General features: G+C 45.5%; 1 protein-coding gene across 2 annotated transcripts in view; it reads right to left on the reverse strand.

The window, feature by feature from the left end:
- Positions 1-541: 541 nt before the first annotated feature.
- The window catches only part of LOC146187692 (guanylate binding protein 128up-like), a 33,521-nt gene continuing 10,492 nt past the window's right edge, over positions 542-23,570 (reverse strand). The window contains exons 4-9 of one of the 2 annotated variants that reach the window (XM_084603492.1): positions 14,709-14,878; positions 11,422-11,607; positions 10,156-10,268; positions 7,837-7,959; positions 6,807-6,902; positions 542-723 (exon numbers count right to left, since the gene is read on the reverse strand). In XM_084603492.1, the coding sequence (XP_084459618.1) occupies positions 717-723; positions 6,807-6,902; positions 7,837-7,959; positions 10,156-10,268; positions 11,422-11,607; positions 14,709-14,878 (695 nt within the window). In that variant the 3' untranslated portion in view covers positions 542-716. Of the gene's footprint in view, positions 724-6,802; positions 6,903-7,836; positions 7,960-10,155; positions 10,269-11,421; positions 11,608-14,708; positions 14,879-23,570 lie in introns of those variants that run through there. The other variant, XM_084603493.1, reaches the window with a different exon arrangement.

The following is a 23,570-nucleotide window of genomic DNA, read 5'->3' on the forward strand; positions in this document are numbered from 1 at the left end:
TTTAACGCAAGCTGCAGATTTAGAAAATTGCTAGCAAATTTCAGAGCCATAGCCTTTCTTGTGACTCTAAAGCCAATCATTGTAAACCACTCTTAGTACCAAGAGCCATGCATAGTGACGAACGTCATAGTCTTGAGGCTAGCAGTGCAGTCAGTGGCTAAGCGGCTATAATAGTCACTAGTCTGAGGCAAACTGCATAGTTGGCGACTAAGAGCAAAATGCACCAGAATATCTGGTACTGCGGTAGCAGCCAAGTTCCAAAGGCTATTGCACCGTTATTGTTACCATTAATGTCATATGGACATCTACAGTTTGTGCGGGTTAGCTAGAGTGTAGATATGAGCATTACTTTGACATGCTTCATGTGCCCATAAAAATGCAAAACCTTATTTATTGCAAATAAAATTTTCACTTGTATTTGCTGATGCAGTTATCACCTAGTCAAGCTAGCAAGACCAGGTTTTGGACAGACTAGCCCAGCTCAATAAGTACTAATGCATTTACTACCTCACTAGAAATCAGGCGAATAACAGCCAATGGCAAGAAGGGTATACACAAATATCACTTTTATTCAGGCACACTGTGGCTGTGTCATATGTACATCACCAGACTTCTTTTGAGCTCCACATATGCAGCAGTGCCCAAGCTATGTCCTCAACAGTTTCCCACATCTTGCAAGCAGGCAATTTTCCCAGAGATCATTTCGGTAATCATCATCATACTCTGCAAAGAAAACCAACAGGTGACATGTCTCTTCAGCAGCTAGATGCACACATAAATAGAATGAGCAACTCTTGAGAGTCCCTTTGTCAAAAGTAAAGAGCCCAGAAAATTACATTCTGGGCTAAGCTGTATAGAGCATTGCACATCGCCAAATGTTCTAAATTTCTTCTAGGTGAGAGGAACATTTGTCCTTGCCCTTACGAAGCTTGTGACTTGCATATGCTATAAGAGCTCCAGTAACCTGACTCGTAAGCAAACCCCTTGGGATCTAAACTTTTAGCAAAGGCTGTACTTTGTCAAGAGCACTGTACACAGATTTCCAAAACAAGTAAGGGAAGAACTTAGTGTCCAAACAAAGCCACTGAAAGAGAATTTTTTCTTCCAAACATTTTGTACCTGATCCTAAAAAGCTTGGGCTACTGTTTTGCCAAAGGTCACTTCATCCAGTGTGTTTCTAATCAATAATGAGATGAGTGCCCTATCAAAATTTTGAATGCTTTCAACTCTTTTTCTTCCATCCATCCTTACTCATCATAATGTAGTAGTATTGCTATTGTCCACTTGCATTTTTTTTATTTCTGATATTGAGGGTTCTGAAGAGGGCATCCCAGATATTATACCAGACATAAAAAGTAAGAAATGTGATGGCCCTACTCTCATTCCAAATGCATCTTTAGTTCAATATTCATTACAGACAGTTTCACTTATTACTAGTACTGTTTCCGCCTCTTGGAAGGTGGCAAAAGTGCTTTCCTTATTGATATCTGGTGACAAACAACTTCCATGCAGTTACAGGCCATTTCACTAACATCCTCCTCATCCATAATGTTGGAGCACATCATTTATAAACATACTACTGTTTTTGAAACAAATAACATCCTTTCTAGCATTTGACATGAGTTTAGCACAATAACAGAATTGTGTGAAAGCATCTAAGGCATTTCTTCAAATTTAACATACATTAATAAAATTAGTTTACAGTACAAAGCAGGGGTGGTCAAATTGCAGCTCCTCAAGAGCCCAAGTACAGCTCGCAACTCTCGGCATGTGTACTCCCCTCTTCATATTTCTGCCTCTAAAGGCAATTTTTTTTACGTTTTTTCCACCTACTTCATATTTGGATGCACTTAATGATGTGAGGCTCCCAACAATGGTAGCGGTGAAGTCAAAACAGCGTGTAACCCTTATGGACAAGCATCTAACTGAGCTGCTCCGGACTGCAACCATGTCATTCAAGCCAAAATTCAAGGTGTTAGCTTCCCGAACGTGCCAATGCAGGGGCGTTCACTGTGTCATGCCCCCTTTTTACTGCGGCTCTTCACAAATATGATTAAATTTTGAAGCGAAAAACTTCACTAGGCTAGTCAACTCCGAGTCTCGCGTGTGCTCCGTCGTTAGAAACACATATAAAGCCCTGCTTTAACCAAGCCGTATGAATGTGCCTTAGTGGCCTATAGGGGTAACGTGAATGCCATAGTCCTGGCAGGCTGAGTCTGACATGACCGTCCCATGTGAAACGAGAGACCCAAGTTGGCAGCTCTTGCCAGGGGGACCACGGTCATGGACACAGACACAGCACAGCGACGAGCGGTTAGACCTGGCGTAGTATTGCTTTTGCAATAAAAGCCACAGCTGCGCATGCGCAAACCACGTGACGTCACAGGAGAGGCGCCGGTGGTCGGAGCAACCGCCGCCGCGACTCCACCGGTTGACCTTTAGCCAGTGCCACAAGCTTTCACCGGGCTGTGTTTATGTCTATAGTGTAATGGTGATGATGATGTGGAATTGGAGTAAAGTTTAATCTTATGTGATGTACTGCTGTAATCAATGCTTCACCGTAATGATAAGCCATGGAATATCTATAAAGTGCAAGCATGAACAACAAGGCACGCCACAACTACGCCAAGGAACCACAAGCTAAGCCATGGCATCGCCGAAGCTTTTCGCTTCTGATATCCAGGCTTAGTTAAGCTAAGCCACCGCCAATTTTATTTTATGACTTTGCATATGACTGCCTGGACACCCCTGGTATATGAAGTTTAACGCTCCAAAGGCACCCAGGCTATGAGAAATACAGAAGGGGAGGGGCCCCAGATAAAAAAAAAAAAAGAAAACTCTCATCGTACAGTGCACAAGTGCCTTGCACTTTCGGCTCAAACCCAAGATCAGCAGCCGAGCACCCTCACCACTGAGCCTCCACGGCTGGTAGGTAATCAAAATGGATCCAATATTTATTGCACCCTCTAGGGCTTTTGATACTCTGTCTAAACTCCTGTTCACCCCCATTAAACCTTATATAAAAAAATCGGAGTTTAGTAGTGGCCCGGTCTCTTCAAACGTGCAACAAGGCTCAGTCACAATCTCTAAATATCCATTTACTCACTCACATTAACAATCTCCTGAACAATATCACATCTAAGGATCGCATGTATGCTGATGATTATGTTTATATGATGGATCATTATAGTCTTAATGAATCACTACATTTTTTGAATAGAGCAATAACTGGCAAATGCGCATTCATTCGTGCAAAAATGTTGCCAGGAGATTTGCTAACAGCTGCATGACCTCTGTTTTCGCCTACTCCTCCATTAGCCTGTCATTAGAAAATGTGCTTGAAGTATAGGTATTCGGGTAACATATTTCATCTGTAGTAAAGCCCTCAAGGAATCTGGCTATTTAAGATGAACTTTAGCTCAAGCTCCAAGTGAAGTCAAGTTATCAATGTAAAAATTCTTAATCCGTCCCTTAACTTTGTTATGCTTGCCTTATAAGGAACGCTCACAAACTAAGAAATATTGCCAAGGTCGAAAGTGTAGAAGAAAAGGCATTTGATTCATTTATCACCTGAGTTGCCATGATTTTTCACCTGCTTCCACCTTTGTTTTATTGCACTACCAAGTTGCTGTCAATTAGAATGTTTGAAATTGCTGTATTGCATTCTTCATGCTCATTACCAACATTTAGACACCACTTATCATTCCAGACCAGCCCACGACTACAACATAAATCAGTAATTCAAACTCTGTTAATTTAAAATCCCGAATAATAGAATTTCTGTGGTTTCGTAGTTTCTAATGTAAATTTTTCTGGACAATTCGAAACGGCGGCCTGCGCCAGCCCAATTAATTTTAAGATCTGGCGTGCAGTGTAGCAATGCCAAATCCTAAATTTGCTGCCAAAAAATGAAGCGATGGCTCCTCGGTGCTGCAAAGCAATGCAAATGCTTGATATGCCATAGCGCCCTAGCTCCGGAACTCCCACAAGGAAAAACCTTCGCAGTACAGCTTGCAGACTGCCAAAGCACACCTGCAGAGGTGACAATGTGCTTCACTGCAAAGCAGCCATGGATGCTCTCGGCACTTCATCATTGCACAGCTGGCCCGGTGGCAACGTTGTGCATACTCATTACTGCCAGTGATCCCCAGACCCCGTGTTTTTCTGAAGGCAGCCCCTTAATTTGTGCATTTTTTTTTTTTTTACAATGATGACTACCAAAAGCGAGTGCCAATTTACCTCTAGCTGCAAAGCTCCCCTCCCCTCCTATTTTAATTCCTTGAATAAACCTTGGTTGCTCCTCTCCAGCCCGGCCATGGCCAAGATAGCGGCGCAGTGGCAGTGCATGTCCGTGATGCAAGCATCCTGCTCCATGCCCGCAGCGTGTTGACTGCATGCAACATCGGGCTGCGCTGCTTCTTATAAGGGTTTGCCTAGGCTAGAGGGTTAGGTTAACGGCATCTCAATATTTTTTTTAAATTACTGTCGCGCAAAGTCTACTTTTCTTTATACCATAAGAAATTTGGCCAACCCGTTAGCAAGGTGTAAGGTGGCTTTGGACAAGTGGCAGGCGGTACACAACAGGTGATGGCATCTGTTGGCACCAGGCCACATAAGGCTCTATGCATCAAAAATTGTAGTTCATATGCCAATCGGCTATGCTACAGGAAATTCAATTGCGCGCTGTTTGCCGGACTCATTCATGCTCGCAGTTGCTCCTTTGTACGAGTGGTGGTAGCGCGAGAGCAATTTCCAATAATCATCTTGGCGACTAATGCATGTGCCACAAAGTCCGAAACTACACGGCTGTGCGGATTTGCCACAAACCGTTTGGGCCGCACTCGAGTGTGAAAGGCAAGATGAAGTGGGGCTTCGTTTTTTTGTTTGTGCAGCACGTAGCATGTTTATAACTTGCTGGTTTAATTTGAGTGCGCGCTGCAATGCCATCTCTCAAGAAGCTACAAAACAATGTGTGGCGGTGGAATGAAGCATGGGGTATACACAGTCCAGACTTGCAAGCTTCTTTTTTTTTCCTACACACTATTCTTTAATGCGTTTTGATAATTCAAATATTTTTTGTAGTTCCAATGATCTTGAATTAATGAGGCTTTACTGTATTACCATGAACTTGACCTCAACCCTTATTTGGCTTAAAACGCTGCATTTAAATAGTGTTTTCCCTATTACCATCAAAACTTAAAATATGCTTCTTGGCTCTGCTCCTTGTTATTACACAAGTTTATTGATGCAATCAGCTTCTGATAATCATTCATTATTAACAATCACTCACGACTTCACTCCATTATTAGTCAATTTCTGCTCCCTTGAAATCTTTCGTTTCCTTGCTTGACTAATTTTATTGCCTGTTTACCCTGCATTTTTTTGTGCACCTCCCACTCCTGCTATAGCTCTGGATGAAACTGCAGTATATAAACGTATAATTAAATAAAGCTTGTGCTCTAAAAAATAAAGATAAATGAATTTTTCCACACTGAGCATAAATACAAAACACAAAGCTACAAATAAACACATTATGTAAAAGCCTTGAACACTGGGTACAGTACTGCTTCTGAAATTTATGTAAGCATGCCAGCACACTAATAAACCTGCAGCACTAAAATTATGTGCTGATGTAGTAAAAGAACCAACACTCATTACATAAATTAATTACAGCCCAAATACCACAGACAGTTGTTTTTCATCTGTCAAATGTTGTGTCTTTTGCACGTGGCCACAAATGTCCCTCCCATACACTGCAAACAAACAAATTATTTTTCGCAAGCTCAATGTTTACCAAATTCGGACATAGTCACACAATCAGAACAGTTTCCACACGACTAAATTTCACGAAGCAGAGGTGAACGGCCCTTTAGTGGTCCATTTGCTCAAATCAGTCCTGGGGCCAATTTTTCATGAGGTCTATGTGAAAAAAATGTGAAAATTGGCTAGCCATAAAAATCAAATCCTGTACAGTGCAGAACACTGTACCTTATCTGTGGCAGCATCTAAGTATACATAACCCCAAGAATGTGCAAATCAGTCATTTCCAATTCATGCCAGAAAGCGGCATCTTCACAAGAATGACATGAGCTGTGTTCTTTAACCCTTTCACTGCCACTCCCGAGATAACTCGTGTGTCCACACACGCACACTCCCTGCTTCTCCCGAGCATACTCGTTTTGACTTTTTAACTCGCTCCCTGCCACTCCCGATTATACTCGTGTAAAAAAAAAATGATGCAAGCATGTCGCGCCATCTATGGAGAAGACACATAAATTCATAAAACATGTATAAAATTTTAAGCAACAGATTGGGCGCATTTGTTTAGATGCGTCTCTTGGTCTTGGCCTCGGCAGAGCAGCCATGGCGAGGCAGCGTTCCGCGTGCGTCCGCGGTTTGACAGACGAAGAAATTCAGGAATTGCTTATGAATTCGGACTCTGATGATAGCGGTGCCTGTGTGGTGCCTTGTTTTGAAGAGTACCACATCAAAAAGTTTTCTAAACACCTTGACATCCTAATTAGGAAATAATTGTTTTGTTAATTAGTTGTCATTTTTTGTATTCAGTGCAATATCTATAAGGTTATTTTGAATAAAAGTGTTTACATGTCCTGCAGAGCATCGCAGTGCGTTACTAACATAAAATTTTCACGAAACTAACATAAAAAAAAAAAAAAAACGGCTGGGGGAGTGCAGCGACGAGAAAAAAACCCAGCAGTGAAAGCGTTAAAGGCACTCTTCAAAAGTGCAACATTGGAAAAGAGAAAAAACATCTGCAAGCAGCATGCAGAACAAAGTTCTCTTACCTTTTTACCACTTGTACAACATCCTCATCGTTCAGAACATGTTCCTTACCCACTTTCTGAGGGTTGTGTTTCACTGAAGAGCCCCAAACCAGAGCGCTAGCAAATGTGAGAAGGAAGGAAAGCCACATTGAAGGAGTAAGGAAATGAAAGAAGGCAATCCTGCTTCTAGTTCTTCAGAATATTGCACATTTAAAACAGAGCATAACAAAGATTTTTATGTATTGAACCCATCAAATGAGACAGACTAGTGGTTCTCCACCACAAAAGTGCCCGCAACACTAATGATCACTGGGGGCCACATGGAAAGTGGGGTAGAAATAATGAGACAATAGAGAATATCTGTAGGTCACCAGTTCTGCAGTGGGCATGCTATACAAATATGCACAAAATAATGAAATAATCCACCCAATTACTTTGTCAACTTATCAACAGCTCTGCTGCATTGAAAAAGTGGAATCATGAACGCATGGTGTGTAGAGGTCTCTTTGTAAGGTGGGGACTGGCAGATTTAAAGGCTAATGTCTTCTCAGGAGCAGGGAAGAATATGGGACAAAATTTGCATACCACCCTCTCCTTCAAATTGGGGGGGGGGATGTGCTGCAGCCTAATGCTTATGCTTTTTGAACAACTATATTTTTAATGTCCCTTAATAACCACAACTGAACTGTACACTTAATCTAAGCAGTATTGTCTTACAGCCCCCTCCCCTCCTTAAAAAAAATGAAAAGAATTAAACGCAATGTTTCATAGCATAGCAAGAGCTTTATGGGCCCTAGACATGTCTCCAAAGACCTTAAAACTGCTGATCTCCACTAGCATACAAAATATGTAGCTGGCTAGTTAGCATGTCAGGTGACTTTCTATTACTTAGCATCAGTGAATTGGCATTTTTCAATTTGCTACATGCTGTTAGGAGCAAATTATGCACTTGTGAAGTGCACCATTTAACACGTACAATGTGCCAAGACAGCAGAAATTCACAAAGCAGTAGTGCAATAACATGCACTAGTGAAATAAGAAACTAAATCACCATTTGAACTCCTTCATAATAGTGCGATGCAACTTGTTGCAGAAGTCTTCCACTGTCCTCTTATCCTGGCTCAGAATAACTGGTGCCTCATAGTCTGGCAGCTGCCCCTTTGGCTTGGTGTATCTGCAGAGCAACAAAATCAGCACAATAGCAACAGTCACAAAAACAAACAAAAAACATGTCAGGTGGGACCAAGTGTTTGATGATTCTCAAGCTTGTAAATTATAAGCCTCAGAACTCTCCGACAGCTAACATTTCTTTTTTTTAACATTTGCATGCCGATACCATGGTCTACTGAAATAGTGTAGATGGCTACTCATCAAAGGTTAAATCAGAGGAACATGGGTATGATGAATTATTCATGACTTGCTGGCACACCATGACCACTGTTCCACTGCATACTGAGATTTGTTAATGCATGGGTACTTGCTCATCACACATGCTTTTTAACTGTGAAAAGCGCTGTGAATTCAATAAAAACGGCACGCTACAAATTCGACGAAGAGTAGAGAACATGCACAACCCACAGAGCGCTGGCTAACAACTGAAGGTTCTATTGCATCTTTTTCGTCAATCAGAAGAATAAAAGAAGAGTGGTAAAGAAAGGAAAGAAAGAAAACAAATTCCTGCTGTTACATCTTGCCGTCATAGGTCTTGAGACATCAAATTTCTTTTCTTTTCAGCGCCATTGATGGAGTGCTTACGCATGTTGCATCTTTGTTTTCCAAGTCACAGGCTTCAGAAAGCTCGCTGTTGTGTTCGTGATTATACTGCCTTAAAATAAGGTACTGGCAAAAGTGCAGAATGCACTTGCAGGCAGATACCGTATAAACCGTGCATAGGTCTAGTGGGAATATAAGTCGACCCCCCTACCTTTAGGTGAAAAAAATGAAACAAGAAAACATTGCTGAAGCGCATGCATTTACAATACCTACAGCATCCCTCAATCACTGGAACTACAATGTCACTCGCCACTCCTCACCCAGTGGGGTGATTAATTTCATCACGCGTGCAGCATTTCTTGAAAGGCTGCACGCGAACAGCTGATCTTGTTCACGCCAATATCGCAAGCTCATTTCTGAAACTGTTGCTGAGCAAGTGGCTATGTTGCCATTTGCTTCTGTGAACTCAAACTTTTCTGGAAAGCCAGTGTAAATTGCCTGCACATGCCGCTATTCACAGCTAAGGAAAAATTACAGGTCGAATGAAAGAGCGCACGCGAAGACAGATGCGCCACGGACTAAAAGAAAAAAAAAAAAAAAGGAATGCAACTGCAGGATGCTGATACGGCTTTGGCTGCCCATTCACGAGCAGGCATGCCACATGTTGCAAGACTGCGCCTCGCATTCTGCTAAAGACCGTTATACAAGACAAAGGGCGCCTTTAGCTTGCTTTTTTTTTTAAGAAAAAATGTTTAACTTGTATTCCGGTTCATATGATACGTGTTTTGACAGCATACTGCTGTATCCCTTGTTGATAGTACAGTAGTGGCATGCTCTCTTAAGTAGTCATTGACACAGCGTCCTGTTTGACCCACATAGGACGTCCCACCCTGCAAGACAGTGAGATCTCATAAATTACTTCAGTGTCACAAGTTGTGAACATTAATCCTTCATTGAGCCTTCACAAACTACACCAGTTGCAATATGCACCCTTTTTCAAAACACAAAAAATTCTCAAATATGGCTAACACAAAGACAAGCACAGAATCCTCCCCGCATCATTCATGCACTTCAGAGGTCTGATCATAAAAATGAAACTTCTCCCAGTCACTCAATAAGCCAAACTGCAGGCAATGCTTCCCTAGAGTAGGCGACCACTCTCCATAATATTTAAGCCAACTGCCATCTTAAATACAAAGGAAAATAAAAAATTGAGCGACAGTATGCGTATTCGATGCAGCTGAAAACTACAACAGGTAATCACAGGAAGTAGCGAGAGCACATGCAATGATAACATTCAACTTTCCTTCCGCTCATGGAGGATTACTGCCCACAACACACAACATCAGCAACACTGCAGACATTGAGAGTGCTTGCAAAACATGAATAAAATTAAATGAAGACATTTACTCCTATCTTCTCTGATGCATTTCTCGGAATGATTTATCTTTGCACTCAGCATAGTGTGCTGCTGGTGATGGGTAGAGCAGCTACATGGCCTAACGACTGAGAGAATCTACTCATAATGTTAAATGAAAGTTTCAGGACCCATTTAAGCTACTGGCAATCCACAGTGGCTGAATAAGTGAATTAGAACATTTTATGGAGGTAAATATATCTCAGAGGAGGATTTTCTTTTAAACATTATTTTACTCACATGCGTATGAGCTTGAGGTAAGACCAAGCCTTTTCCAGAAGATCATCAAAATTCCACTTGTGATGAGCTGAGATTGGAACACAGTGTGGAATCTTGTAGATGATATCTAGCTCCTGGAGCATAATTAAAGGTCATGAAAAAAAAAAATTAAAGAATTTTTTTTGTTAGTAGATCTCACCACAAATACAGATTCACAAGCAAACCACAAGCCCTTCCAAATATGAAACTGTGACAAATACATCATAATAAACAAGCCAAGGAACACAAGAAAAAGAAGTACAAGAAGAGTTTCTGTGTCTCACCTCGTCCAATATGTCAAGATTTGCATGAACTGGCCCAAATGGTCACCATATTAATGTGTCATGTAAGTAGCCTCAAATTTGGGGTGGGGGGTGAGAGAGAGATTTATGACACATTTATACGTCACATTTTCGCCGGTAAAATTTCTATGGTCATATAAGCACATAACCTCCTAAAAAATTATGCACACTTATCCACAAATGGCAAACAAATTAATATAGCTCTGAAAGCTCAACTGTTGCACTCAATCTTGGTCACAGTCTCCCACGATGCCATGTTAACTACAACCTTGGGAGACCAAAAAGACCTAAACTCCATGGTTAAGTCAGTCTGATTTTGTACAAATACTTCAAATCCAAGCAATATTGTTAGGGCGTGACAATTACATTCAGCATATCAGTTACATACATGAGACAAATATAGTCGTGTGCTCGTCGTCACAGGCCCATATTTCTGGATGAATGTTTCCTACAAAATAGGAACGTAAAGCCAACTAAAGTATGAGGTGACTACATGCAACCTTGAGAAGACGTTTATCCTAATAACCTAATTGTAAAGTCATAAGGGTGCCCATACACAAAACGGCAGCGCTTTCTTCAGGCATTTTGCCCCTGGGGAAGCAAAGCATTAGGGAAGCTTCAGATAACCTAGTGGCACAGGGATTTGGACAAAGTGCTCTCCCATTTCATGCAGGTGCTGTATCACTAAGCAATCAGTATGGCTGTAAAAGTGACGATTCATAAGGCATGACTTCACCCCAAAGGGCAGCCAGCAGGGCATGTAATAGCACTATTTTCATATCCCCTTAGCCTCTCTACCAAGCCTAGGACTTGTATCGCTCTGCTCCCTCAATTCCACAGAAATATCTGCCCTCATAACAATGCAGACTGCACATTATATTAGAAAATGGCAACTACAAAGTGCAGATGTGATGAAAGGACAACCTTCATGGAAGGTTCAACTTACTTCAATAGATATCTGGTCAATCTTGTTCAGCACATAGATGCATGGAATGTAGATTCGGTTCCCTTCAATCACGTCGATAAGGTCGTCTGAAGTGGCATCACACCGCAATGTTATATCAGCATTGTGTATCTTGTATTCAGACAAAATAGTCTTGACGGTGTCGAAGTCCAGCTCTGACTGAGGCACCTTTTTTGGCATGACCGAACAAAGAAATGAGTGCACTGTGTTTCATAAATAAAAAAGGAAGAGATAATGCAGATGCTCCGACACATCTGAAGCATGCATTTGCATCTTTTATAACCTGCATGGTTCAGATGCAATGTGCACCCAAAATGACAAATAAGACTCAAGAACAAATCGGCTCAAACATAGCCAGCTAGCATGTTCCACTACAGGTACCCTTGAAGTCAAGAGTTTGACGGAAGCCCGTCTGGTCGGGATGGGACATGACGGAAAATAAACGACACCGACCAAAAGAAGAAAGATGGAATGACGTTTCGGCTCCCACACGGGAGCCTTGTTCACAATGAGGCGAAGCGGGAAACCGTTGCCTTAAATACGGCGCATCACAGAACCCAGACATCTTGCGTACACAGGGGGCAGATTACCATGATTACGGTTTATCGTATTTGCTGTAGTCTGAATGATCAGCGACTCAAGATAGAGCCGTGATGCTCTGTTCCTTTCTTTCGCTATCACACGTGCCTGTGCCCAGTCAATGTTGTGTTTGGCAGATACCGAATGTTCGGCCAGCGCGTTCGAAGCCACCCGCTGTTTCCTCACGTCGTTTTGATGATCGCGCAATCTTCTTTCAAAATCCCCTGACTCGCCAATGTAGACAGCTGCGCAGTCGGCACAAGGGATTGCGTATACGACGCCTGGGAACTTTTCCTTTCTGAGTGGGTCCTTCACTTGCACCAATTCTCCCCTGAGCTTGTGGGCTGGCACATGCGCAGTCTGCACGTCGTAGCGACGCAGTATACGGGCCAGCGTTTCACTAACGCCTGGGACATACGGAATCGATGCCCGCTTTCGGGTGCCTGGGGTCCGATGCAGCGCAGGGCGTGCAAGCTGTCGTTCCACAGAGTAGCCGCAAGCAGACAAATCATGGCGTATGCGCAAGGTGTCAGCACACCTATCTTCTCTTTTTGTGCATATTCTTTCGTTTCGACGGAGGAGCGAGGCAACCACGGAACGCTTTTGGGAAACAGGGTGAACAGAAGTGAAATGAAGATAGTGGCCGGTGTGCGTTGGTTTTCGGTATACGTTGAAGGTTAACCCTGACGGTTCACGGGAGACCAGTACATCCAGGAATGGGAGGCGGCCATTGACTTCTTCTTCAATGGTAAACTGTATTGCTGGTTCCATACTGTTAAGGTGTAGGCTAAAAGCGTCCAGCGTTTCTTTCTTCAAGACACAAACCGTATACCGAAAACCAACGCACACCGGCCACTATCTTCATTTCACTTCTGTTCACCCTGTTTCCCAAAAGCGTTCCGTGGTTGCCTCGCTCCTCCGTCGAAACGAAAGAATATGCACAAAAAGAGAAGATAGGTGTGCTGACACCTTGCGCATATGCCATGATTTGTCTGCTTGCGGCTACCCTGGACATTTTATTGACTCTGTGGAACGACAGCTTGCACGCCCTGCGCTGCATCGGACCCCAGGCACCCGAAAGCGGGCATCGATTCCGTATGTCCCAGGCGTTAGTGAAACGCTGGCCCGTATACTGCGTCGCTACGACGTGCAGACTGCGCATGTGCCAGCCCACAAGCTCAGGGGAGAATTGGTGCAAGTGACGGACCCACTCAGAAAGGAAAAGTTCCCAGGCGTCGTATACGCAATCCCTTGTGCCGACTACGCAGCTGTCTACATTGGCGAGTCAGGGGATTTTGAAAGAAGATTGCGCGATCATCAAAACGACGTGAGGAAACAGCGGGTGGCTTCGAACGCGCTGGCCGAACATTCGGTATCTGCCAAACACAACATTGACTGGGCACAGGCACGTGTGATAGCGAAAGAAAGGAACAGAGCATCACGGCTCTATCTTGAGTCGCTGATCATTCAGATTACAGCAAATACGATAAACCGTAATCATGGTAATCTGCCCCCTGTGTACGCAAGATGTCTGGGTTCTGTGATGCGCCGTATTTAAGGCAACGGTTTCCCGCTTCGCCTCATTGTGAACAAGGCTCCCGTGTGGGAGCCGAAACGTCATTCCATCTTTCTTCTTTTGGTCGGTGTCGTTTATTTTCCGACAGGTACCCTTGCTGTTCCGAGTCTGCATCTGAGATCCTGCATTTGAGACACCACTCTGAATACACAAGCATAAGGTAGCATGTTCCACTACAGGTACCCTTCCTGTTCCGAGTCTGCATCTGAGATCCTGCATTTGAGACACCACTCTGAATACACAAGCATAAGGGCGGCAGGTAGGAAAGCACAAGACACACAAAAAAAACATTTCCCACAGAAGACTGTTAAGAGTTAGAAAGCATGCAGATTAGGTCAGAGAAATAACTCAAGTTAATGACATTCTAGTGGAAATCAAGAAGAAATGGGTATGGGCAGGGCATGCAGTGCGTAGAAAACAGATTCCAAAGGAAGGAAAGCGTATCAGGGGGCGGCAGAAAGTTAGGTGGGTGGATGAGGCTAAGAAGTTCGCAAGGACCAAGTGGATGCTGTTAGCACAGGACCGGGTTAATTGGTGGAGTATGGGAGAAGCCTTTTCCCTGCAGTGGGTATAGTCCGGCTGATGATGATGATGATGACAGGAGACAATACTAACTTCACAGCACAGCACTCAAACTACCTCAAAAGGTTCTCGAAAGTCTCAAGTGTTCAAAATGCTACACCTGCCACAACATTATCCCCAATATTGAGGAACTTACAGAAAACACCTTTAAAAAATATGAACCCATTCCACCTGCCAGCCACACCCAACCAAGAATGAGGATAATGCCTTTTTGGCAAAATACTGAATCTAAGCTATAGAAGGCCTGGTTGACTTCAAAGAGGGAGTCCATAACAAAGACACTAAAACATACTAAATTCTAAATCTTGTCATAAAAGACAAATTTGTTCTCTCATCTCGAACTTATTATCTCAAACTTGTCTACACCCTTTTACAAACAAAAGAACATGCAGCTCAGGCCCTTGTCTTACTGCTGAGATTGGTACATATGTCCATTCGCCTACGCTTGCCCATGCCAGTGAATTGTATAAACCTCATTTCTTCAATGGGAGAACCAAACTGAATTTCACACTAAAAATGCACTTTTACACACCATCATCTGAAGATTGATGCCACCTTTATCCTTCTTCCGGAGCGTGATAGCAGGGGGTTCTTTGTTTAGACGGATGCCAAATCCTTCTACCTCTCGCTCTAAAATTCGCTTGTGCTGAAGAGGCTTCAGAACATCCAGCACAATGAAGATAAGGCTGCAAGTACGAGCCACTGCACGAGCATAGATACACAGGTCAGACACTACGACAGACTCATGTGCACAAATTTTCACTCCAAAGCACACAATCATTGACATACATGAGTTTTTTTTTTTTTTTCAGCAGTTATGAAGCACATTAAAAAGCTTTTTCCTGATTACACCTCAAAGAGCTTTCACACTTCCAAAATAAAGGATGCATTCAGGTGCAAGTGAATGCACTTCTACTCTTTGGACCTTACATGCAACTACTAAAAGGCAAGTTACATAAAGCATACACACAAATGGTAAGTCTCCCCCCCCCCCAACTAATTCGCTAAAAAGAAATGCATTACTAACTTTCATTTCATGCAAGTTAAATGCCCTGTTGCTAAATCTGTACTTGGCTGAACCGACTCAAAGGCTAGGCTTGAAATATTGTTGCATATATGCCATCACCAAAGCTTGATTGAATTTCCACAAAAACTGTCCAAAACACTCAAGGCACAATCCATGATACTGCCATCGAGAGTGAGCACATTTTCTTTGCATTCACATAAGCCCTAGATGAATACTCACACAAAGCCGCAACGCTGTCATAAGGCTTACAGAAGAAATCGCATGCAAATGCAAAATTTTTTCTTTCCTGCCAAGCAAAAAAGTCAGCTACTTTGAAACAGAAAGGATGCAAATGTCATAGCTCTGACAGGTGTTGCAGTATCATGTCTGATATAGGACAGACATATGCAGACTCTTTACACCACGTTATAGCAAGCACAAGGACACTCTCCCTTAGTAAAACAGTGACATTGTAAAACAGGTATTGGGCTTTGATATGTTCAGCGCCTATTGCTGAAGAGAACGACGACAAGCATGTTCAACGCGTGTGACCGGCAGGAAAGAAAACGACAACGAAGCTCGCTTCGACGCTCGTACATGTGCTGACACATCTCACGACTGATCACAGAACGTTCTATTGACTGTTGACGACGTATCGCCCTGTGCAAGGTCTTCCACAACAAGTGGTGGAGGTGCCAGCAATCCCCTCAACCTGGAGCTTCGCAGCCGAACTTTGCCTACCACTTCCGCGATGCCTGAGACCGCCAGCCAACCACCAACCCCATCGCCTGTCATCTGTCCCGGTGCAGCGCGTCAGCGCGACCCAGCCATCTTCAGCGGCACCGATGACACGGATGTAGAAGACTGGTTGGCGTCGTATGAACGCGTAAGTGCGTACAAGTGGGACGACACCGTGAAGCTCACAAACGTCATTTTCTATTTGAGCGATGTTGCCAATCTATGATTTCGCAGCCATGAGAGTGACATTTCTACCTGGACGGCTCTCAAGACCAGCCTGACCGAAGTTTTTGGCCGTCCCGCTATACGTAAGCTTCGCGCCGAGCAACGCTTGCAAAGTCGGGCACAACAAACCGGCGAAAACTTCACCAGTTTCATAGAAGATGTCGCAGACCTCTGCAAGCGCGTAAACCCTACCATGAGCGACGCCGAGAAAATCGGACACATTATGCAAGGCATTGACGATGACGCCTTCCATATGCTCGTCGCCAAAAACCCCCAAGCTGTGTCCGACGTTATCAGCTTCTGCCAAAGCTTCGATGAGCTGCGCAAGAGGCGGCTTTCCACATGACGTGCTGGCCTTCATCAGGCCACTCTTTCCAGCTTGGCTCTCTCCGGGGACGGTGCCCAGGGCCAGCAGTCGCTAATTCGGCACATTCAGCAGTTTGTTCGTGAGGAAGTCGCACGCCAGCTTTCCTTGTCTACCTTCACTTGCCCGCCAGCACCTGCGCCTGCGCCGCCGCTCACTCCCACTCTTCAGCGTGTCATACAAGAGCAGGTCGCTGAGGTTCTGCCTTCACCTCCTCAGCAGCCGTTGGTGGCGGCTCCTCTGACGTACGCTGATGTTTTGGTGCGGCCACCACCCCCCGTCGCCCCTGTGTACAGCCGGCCTCCCCTCCTATACGAGCCTCAGGGACGCCAGCAAAATGAGCAACCTACAATCCCCTCTTATCGTCCGGTTCTCCGCCGTCGACCACAGCCACACCCTTCCAACCCCTGGCGCACACAAGACAACCGACCTATCTGCTATGCCTGTGGAGTCGCCGGCCATGTGGCCCGTTTGTGCCGCAATCGTGGCCCTCGTCCCTACGACTATACACGTGAGCCGATGTACAATCTTCCTTCGTCCCCCTCGCCTGTGTTCCCTGAACCTCCTCCGCAGTCCTCTTCAAGTTACGATCGCCGCTCCCACCGCTCGCCTTCTCCTGGCCGTCGTTCTTGATCTCCGATGCTCCGCCGCCAATCAGCCGTTAACACGGAAAACTAACGGCCGCAGTTCCGGAGGCAAGAACTGCGCCATCAGGGACCAACTCAAGACCTGTTCACGTACCGGCCAACATTATTACCATATTCATCGAGGGAGTTCCTGTCGAAGCACTTGTAGACACTGGCGCAGCCGTTTCTGTTCTTAATTACGCCCTCTGTCGCAAACTCAAAAAGGTGATGACGCCGCTTCCTGCAATTTCTCTTCGCACAGCCAGCGCTCAGGACATTCAACCATTAGCTGCCTGCACCGCCAGCCTTGTCATCGACGACGTTCAATACACAATAGAATTCCTCGTCCTCGCCCGCTCATCACACGACGTTATCCTTGGTTGGGACTTCCTCTCCAATCATAACGCCATAATAGACTGCGCCCGTGCTCAACTTGAGTTATCACCCCTCAGTGACACTTTTTTCGACACACCCGCTGCTGCTGTCGCTACCGTGCACGTCGCAGAGGACACCGACGTTCCGCCTTTCTCCTCAGTGCTTGTGCCTCTTTATTGCGCTGCTCTTTCCGACGCCACTGTTATCTACACACCTTCGTTATGATGCGCTGACCAAAACTCTGTGTTGCTGCCCCATGCTGTGCTGACAATTTTTCGCAACTCAAGTGCTATTTTTGTTTGTAACCCGTGCCCCTGCCGTACCACTTTACTTCGTGGCCAGTCACTGGGTAGTGTTGCTAAGCTCGATTCCACGCCCACCTATCCCTTCGGCGATACCATCGCCGGCCTTCACATCAGCGCCATAACACCTATTCCTGTCGCCACTTCATCATCCCTCGAAGTTTTCCACCGGTCCATCGACGCTGGCCTGACGCCCTTACAACGAGCCCAGCTTGTCGCCATCCTACAACGTTTCGCGGCTTCGTTCGACTCCCAGCAACCTTCGTTGGGGCGCACAACTACCGTTACTCACCGTATTGATACCGGCACCCATGCCCCTTTGCGCCAGTGTCCGTACCGTGTTTCAGCCGCCGAGCGCCGCATTATTGACGAACAGGTGACCGACATGCTCCAGCGCAACGTGATCCAACCGTCGCACAGCCCTTGGGCGTCTCCGGTTGTCCTGGTCAAGAAAAAAGACGGTTCCATCCGATTCTGTATAGATCCGCCGACTGAACAAGATCACGCGCAAAGACGTTTATCCTCTCCCTCGTATCGACGACGCCCTTGACTGCCTGCAGGGAGCTGAGTTCTTTTCTTCAATAGACCTGCGTTCCGGCTACTGGCAGGTGCCGATGGCAGAGGCCGATCGCCCAAAAACCACTTTCGTCACACCCGATGGGCTCTATGAGTTTAATGTCATGCCATTCGGACTGTGCAATGCCCCTGCCACATTCGAACGCATGATGGACAACCTACTCAGAGGGCTCAAATGGCACACTTGCCTTTGTTACCTTGACGACGTCATCTTTTCCCCAGATTTTCCATCTCACCTCCAGCGCCTTGAGACAGTTCTGCTATGCCTGACCGACGCTGGCTTCCAATTAAATTTAAAGAAGTGCCGTTTCGGAGCACGGCAGCTAACCATACTCGGACATGTCGTCTCCAATGGCGTTCTTCCCGATCCGGCAAAATTACGCGCTGTGGCAGAATTTCCCAAGCCAACTAATGTGAAAGAACTCCGCAGCTTCGTCGGCCTCTGCTCGTACTTCCGCCGCTTCGTTCGCAATTTCGCCACAATCATCAACCCTCTCACCAAGCTTCTGTCCAGCCACGATCTTTCAGCCTGGTCTCCGCACTGTGATGATGCTTTCGTGACACTCCGTCACCTTCTGACGACTCCGCCAATCCTGCGTCATTTCGACCCTTCTTCTCCCACGGAAATCCACTGATGCCAGCGGCGTCGGCCTCGGCGCAGTACTCGCTCAGCGGAAGTCTGGCTTTGATGAGTATGTTGTCGCTTACGCAAGTCGGACCCTAACAAAAGCTGAAGCAAACTATTCCGTCACCAAGAAAGAGTGTCTCGCTATTCTCTGGGCAATAGCAAAATTTCGCCCCTACTTGTATGGCCATTCTTTTGATGTCGTCACCAATCATCACTCCCTTTGCTGGCTGTCTTCTTTGAAAGATCCTTCTGGTCGACTGGCCCGTTGGGCTCTGAGGCTCCAAGAATACGACATTAACGTCATCTATCGCTCTGGCCGTAAACATGCCGATGCTCTCTCACATTCTCCCTTGCCGTCTGAAGCCACTCCTGCTATATCCGTTCTACATCCCACCGACATGCCCACCGATATGACTTCCGAGCAACGCAAAGACGCATGGATCGCTTCACTCCTGCATTTTTTATCTGGCCGCGCTTCACGACCTCCTTGCCGCGCTCTCCGTCGCAAGTCTCACCATTTCGCCATCAGAGACGAGCTCCTCTACCGTAGGAATTACCTTCCGGATGGTAGAAAGTGGCTGCTTGTAATTCCGTTCCATCTACGCTCCGTGATTTGCTCCCATTACCACGACGATCCCCAGTGTGCCCACGCCGGCTTATTGAAAACCTTCACTCGCCTGCGACAGCGATACTACTGGCGTGGGGTGTACCGTTATGTTCGTCGGTTCGTCCGGTCCTGCCAACAGTGTCAGCGCCGAAAACACCCACCTCGCCAACCCGCCGCTCCTCTGCAGCCGCTGACCTACCCAGCTCAGCCCTTTGAGCGTGTTGGAATAGACCTATACAGCCCGCTTCCTAGCACATCAACAGGCAATCGCTGGATCATCGTTGCAATCGATCATCTCACACGCTACGCCGAAACGGCGCCTTTGACATCTGCTACAGCCCAAGACATTGCCTCCTTCATCCTTCATCACATAATTCTTCGCCACGGGGCTCCCAAAGAATTGCTGAGTGACAGAGGTCCCGCTTTCCTTTCTGAAGTTGTCGAAGCTGTTCTTAGAGAATGCAAAATCGTTCACCGCGCCACATCCGCGTACCATCCGCAAACAAATGGAATGGTTGAGCGTTTTAACCGCACCATGGGCGACATGCTAGCAATGTCGCTTCCGACCACTCCAACTGGGACCACATTCTTCCATTCGTCACATTCGCTTATAACTCTGCCACACAAGCAACCACCGGTTTCTCGCCATACTTCCTCCTGTACGGTCGTGAGCCCTCTTGTACCATGGACACCATTCTCCCTTACCGACCGGATTCTTCCGAATTCACGACTGTTTCACAAGCTGCAACTTATGCCGAAGAATGCCGCCAGCTTGCCCGGTCCTTCACTTCTCACGCCCAGCAACAACAGAAAACCAACCGAGATCAATCTGCACTTCTTCCTACTTACCGTACAGACTCTTTGGTCTGGCTATGGGTGCCTTCCTCCAGTCCCGGCCTTTCATCCAAACTTCTGAGCAAGTATCAGGGCCCCTACCGTATTGTCAAGCAAACATCCCCCATCAACTACCTCATCGAACCCCTTACGCCATCCACTGACCACCGTCGCCGAAATCATGAAATAGTACACAGTAACCGCCTGAAACCTTACTACGATCCGGCCATCGTCACATCGCCATGAGCCGCCAGGATGGCGTCTTTTCGCCCTGGGGAAGTTGTAAAACAGGTATTGGGCATTGATATGTTCAGCGCCTATTGCTGAAGAGAACGACGACAATGTTCAACGCGCGTGACGGGCAGGAAAGAAAACGACAACGAAGCTCGCTTCGACGCTCGTACGTGTGCTGACACGTCTCACGACTGATTGCAGAACGTTCTATTGACTGTTGACGACATATCGCCCTGTGCAAGGTCTTCTACAACAACATAATCTTTCATGTGCCTTAAACAAGTCTCTCTGGGTTTCCCTGCATGTGTATGCCCCCTACATGTGGCAGCCTGTGGCATGCTCTTCCCAGCATGGCTCCTTTTTTTGTTTTGTTTTTCTGGTAGAATGCAGCAGCTGCCATACACATACACACCAAGGTAGCCATGTCTAATTGTTTCAAGCTTTGCCTTATTTCCACTGTACTGATGTGCATTGCACTTTGCTGAACTCTACATTAAAGTTCTTCACCACCTGACAACTTCTGCAGCTATAGGCGACTCACTTGCAGCTTTGCAGCTGCGTGCCAGAGATGCATAAAAACAGTCACTGACATTCTTATGGACAACTTCACCCACATGGATGACAATACTGACATTCGGGAGTCACTATCCATGTAGGTCAAAAATTTGAAACCAATGAAATACATGAAAATCTTCCCGCATCCTTGGGTTCAGCAGTCAAGTGCCATAACCACAGAGCCACAGTGGCAGAGTGCAAGCAGGGGTTAACAGCCCACATCAACCACAAGTGCAAAATAGATTAATGACTTTTCTGCTCCCAACGATCTGGAAAATGTAGTTACCACGTCTGCAAAGAGAGAAACACATTTAGCAGAAGTGAGCAAATGTCAAACTTCTGCGTGTGAAAAGAATACAAATAATAAAAATTGGGAGCGAATTGAAAGAAATATTTTCGAATGATTTCAAATTTCAGTAAAGGTGGCTCAGACGAAAGAAACGCTTTTCCACAAAGCATAACTGTAAAAAGAAACTAAGGGTGTTGCTAAGCAATTTTGTTTTTACCGATCACCGACATACGTTAATATGCCCCTAAGGTCTATCAAAGCATTAAAAACGGGAAGGGGAATCATGTTGTAGTAATACTAGCAATAGACTATTTTCTAGAAGAATACCTTTTCTACAACTCTTAGCAACTACATTAAGTAAAAAAAGCACTATCATATTTTGGCTTAATGCTCATATGACGAGATTAACAAAATGCTGACATGAAGCACTGTAAGGTGCCCGCACAGATACCCCCCCAGAAGGAGTGCTGCCAGCAGCCGATTATGGGAAAGGCAAGGCACAAGGCACTGGTTTCAAAATGCAACAATGCAGCTCACAAAACGGAAAGAACAACAGCAACCTGAGCTGCAAAGCAAGTGGGATGATCTCTTTCACGCTCCCTTGAAGACACGCTGAAGACAAAGCACCGGCTGTGGACTGCCACCCCAAATGCAGCATACACGATGACATGTGGCTCTCACATATGTGTTTCACTGAACTGCAAGCCCAAACTGAAGGCACAAAAACAATGCCTGAAAAAGAAACCGTTAGATGCCCCAGTATGTGCGGCAGATGTGCAGGCTTGATTCGAGCCCAACGCCATTTTCTTAAACACTGTTGCCTATGATATGCAAGGCCTGGGGCCGATTGTGGCACCGATCATCAGCTTCTTGTTGCCAAAATTAAGCTTCGATTGAGGAAAATGCAGAAAACTAGAAGGCCTTTCAGGTATAATCCGGATCAAATTCCATTAGAATATGCTGTGGAAGTGAGGAATCGATTTCAAGAATTAGATCTAGAAGACAGAGAGCCCGAAGAGATGTGGACTGATGTTCGTGATATAATACAAGAAGTTGCTACTAAGGTAGTTCCAAAGCAAAAGAAATGCAAGAAAGCAAACTGGTTATCTAAAGAGGCTTTGCAAATAGCTGAGGAAAGGAGGATGGCAAAAGTTATGGGGGAAAGAGAAAGATACAAGGTTCTCAATGCGGATTTTCAGAAAATAGCAAGGAGAGATAAGAATACCTTCCTGAACATACAGTGCCAAGCAGTTGAGGACAATAGCCAATTAAGGAACACAAGAGCTCTGTATAAGACAATCAAAGATATCAAAGGAAGCTTCTGTGCAAAGCTGGGCGTGATAAAGGACAAACGAGGCAAGGACCTCACTGAAGCCTCAGAGATAAAGAAGAGGTGGCTGGAATACACAGAAGAACTGTACAAGAAGGACCCGAATGTGCAAACCCAACATAAGACGGTTGTGATTACTGATCTCGAGCCGGGCATCCTGAAGAGTGAAATTGAATGGGCCTTAGCCAGCCTTGCTAAGAACAAAGCTAGCGGAATTGATGGCATTCCAGCTGAGCTGCTTCAAAACCTCAACCATGATGCTGTTAACATTCTGCATACATTATGTCAGAAGATTTGGACAACCCTGCAGTGGCCACAGGATTGGAGGAGGTCAGTTTACATCCCCATTCCAAAGAAAGGCAGTGCCAAAGATTGTTCCAACTACCGCACGATCGCGCTTATTTCGCATGCTAGCAAGGTGATGTTGAAAATCCTCCAAGGTAGGCTGCAGCAGTATGTGGATCGGGAGCTTCCGGACGTGCAAGCTGGGTTTCGCAAGGGCAGAGGAACTAGAGACCAAATTGCCAACCTTCGCTGGATCATGGAAAAAGCAAGAGAGTTCCAGAAACCCATCTACTTCTGCTTTATTGACTATGCGAAAGCGTTTGACTGCGTAGATCACAGCAGATTGTGGCAAGCTCTCCAAGAGATGGGAGTTCCAATTCACCTCATCTGTCTCCTCAGGAACCTGTATGAAGGGCAAGA

Source organism: Amblyomma maculatum, chromosome 5, assembly GCF_055883805.1.
Source record: "Amblyomma maculatum isolate TAMU_Amacu chromosome 5, ASM5588380v1, whole genome shotgun sequence".
Lineage (NCBI taxonomy): Eukaryota > Metazoa > Arthropoda > Arachnida > Ixodida > Ixodidae > Amblyomma > Amblyomma maculatum.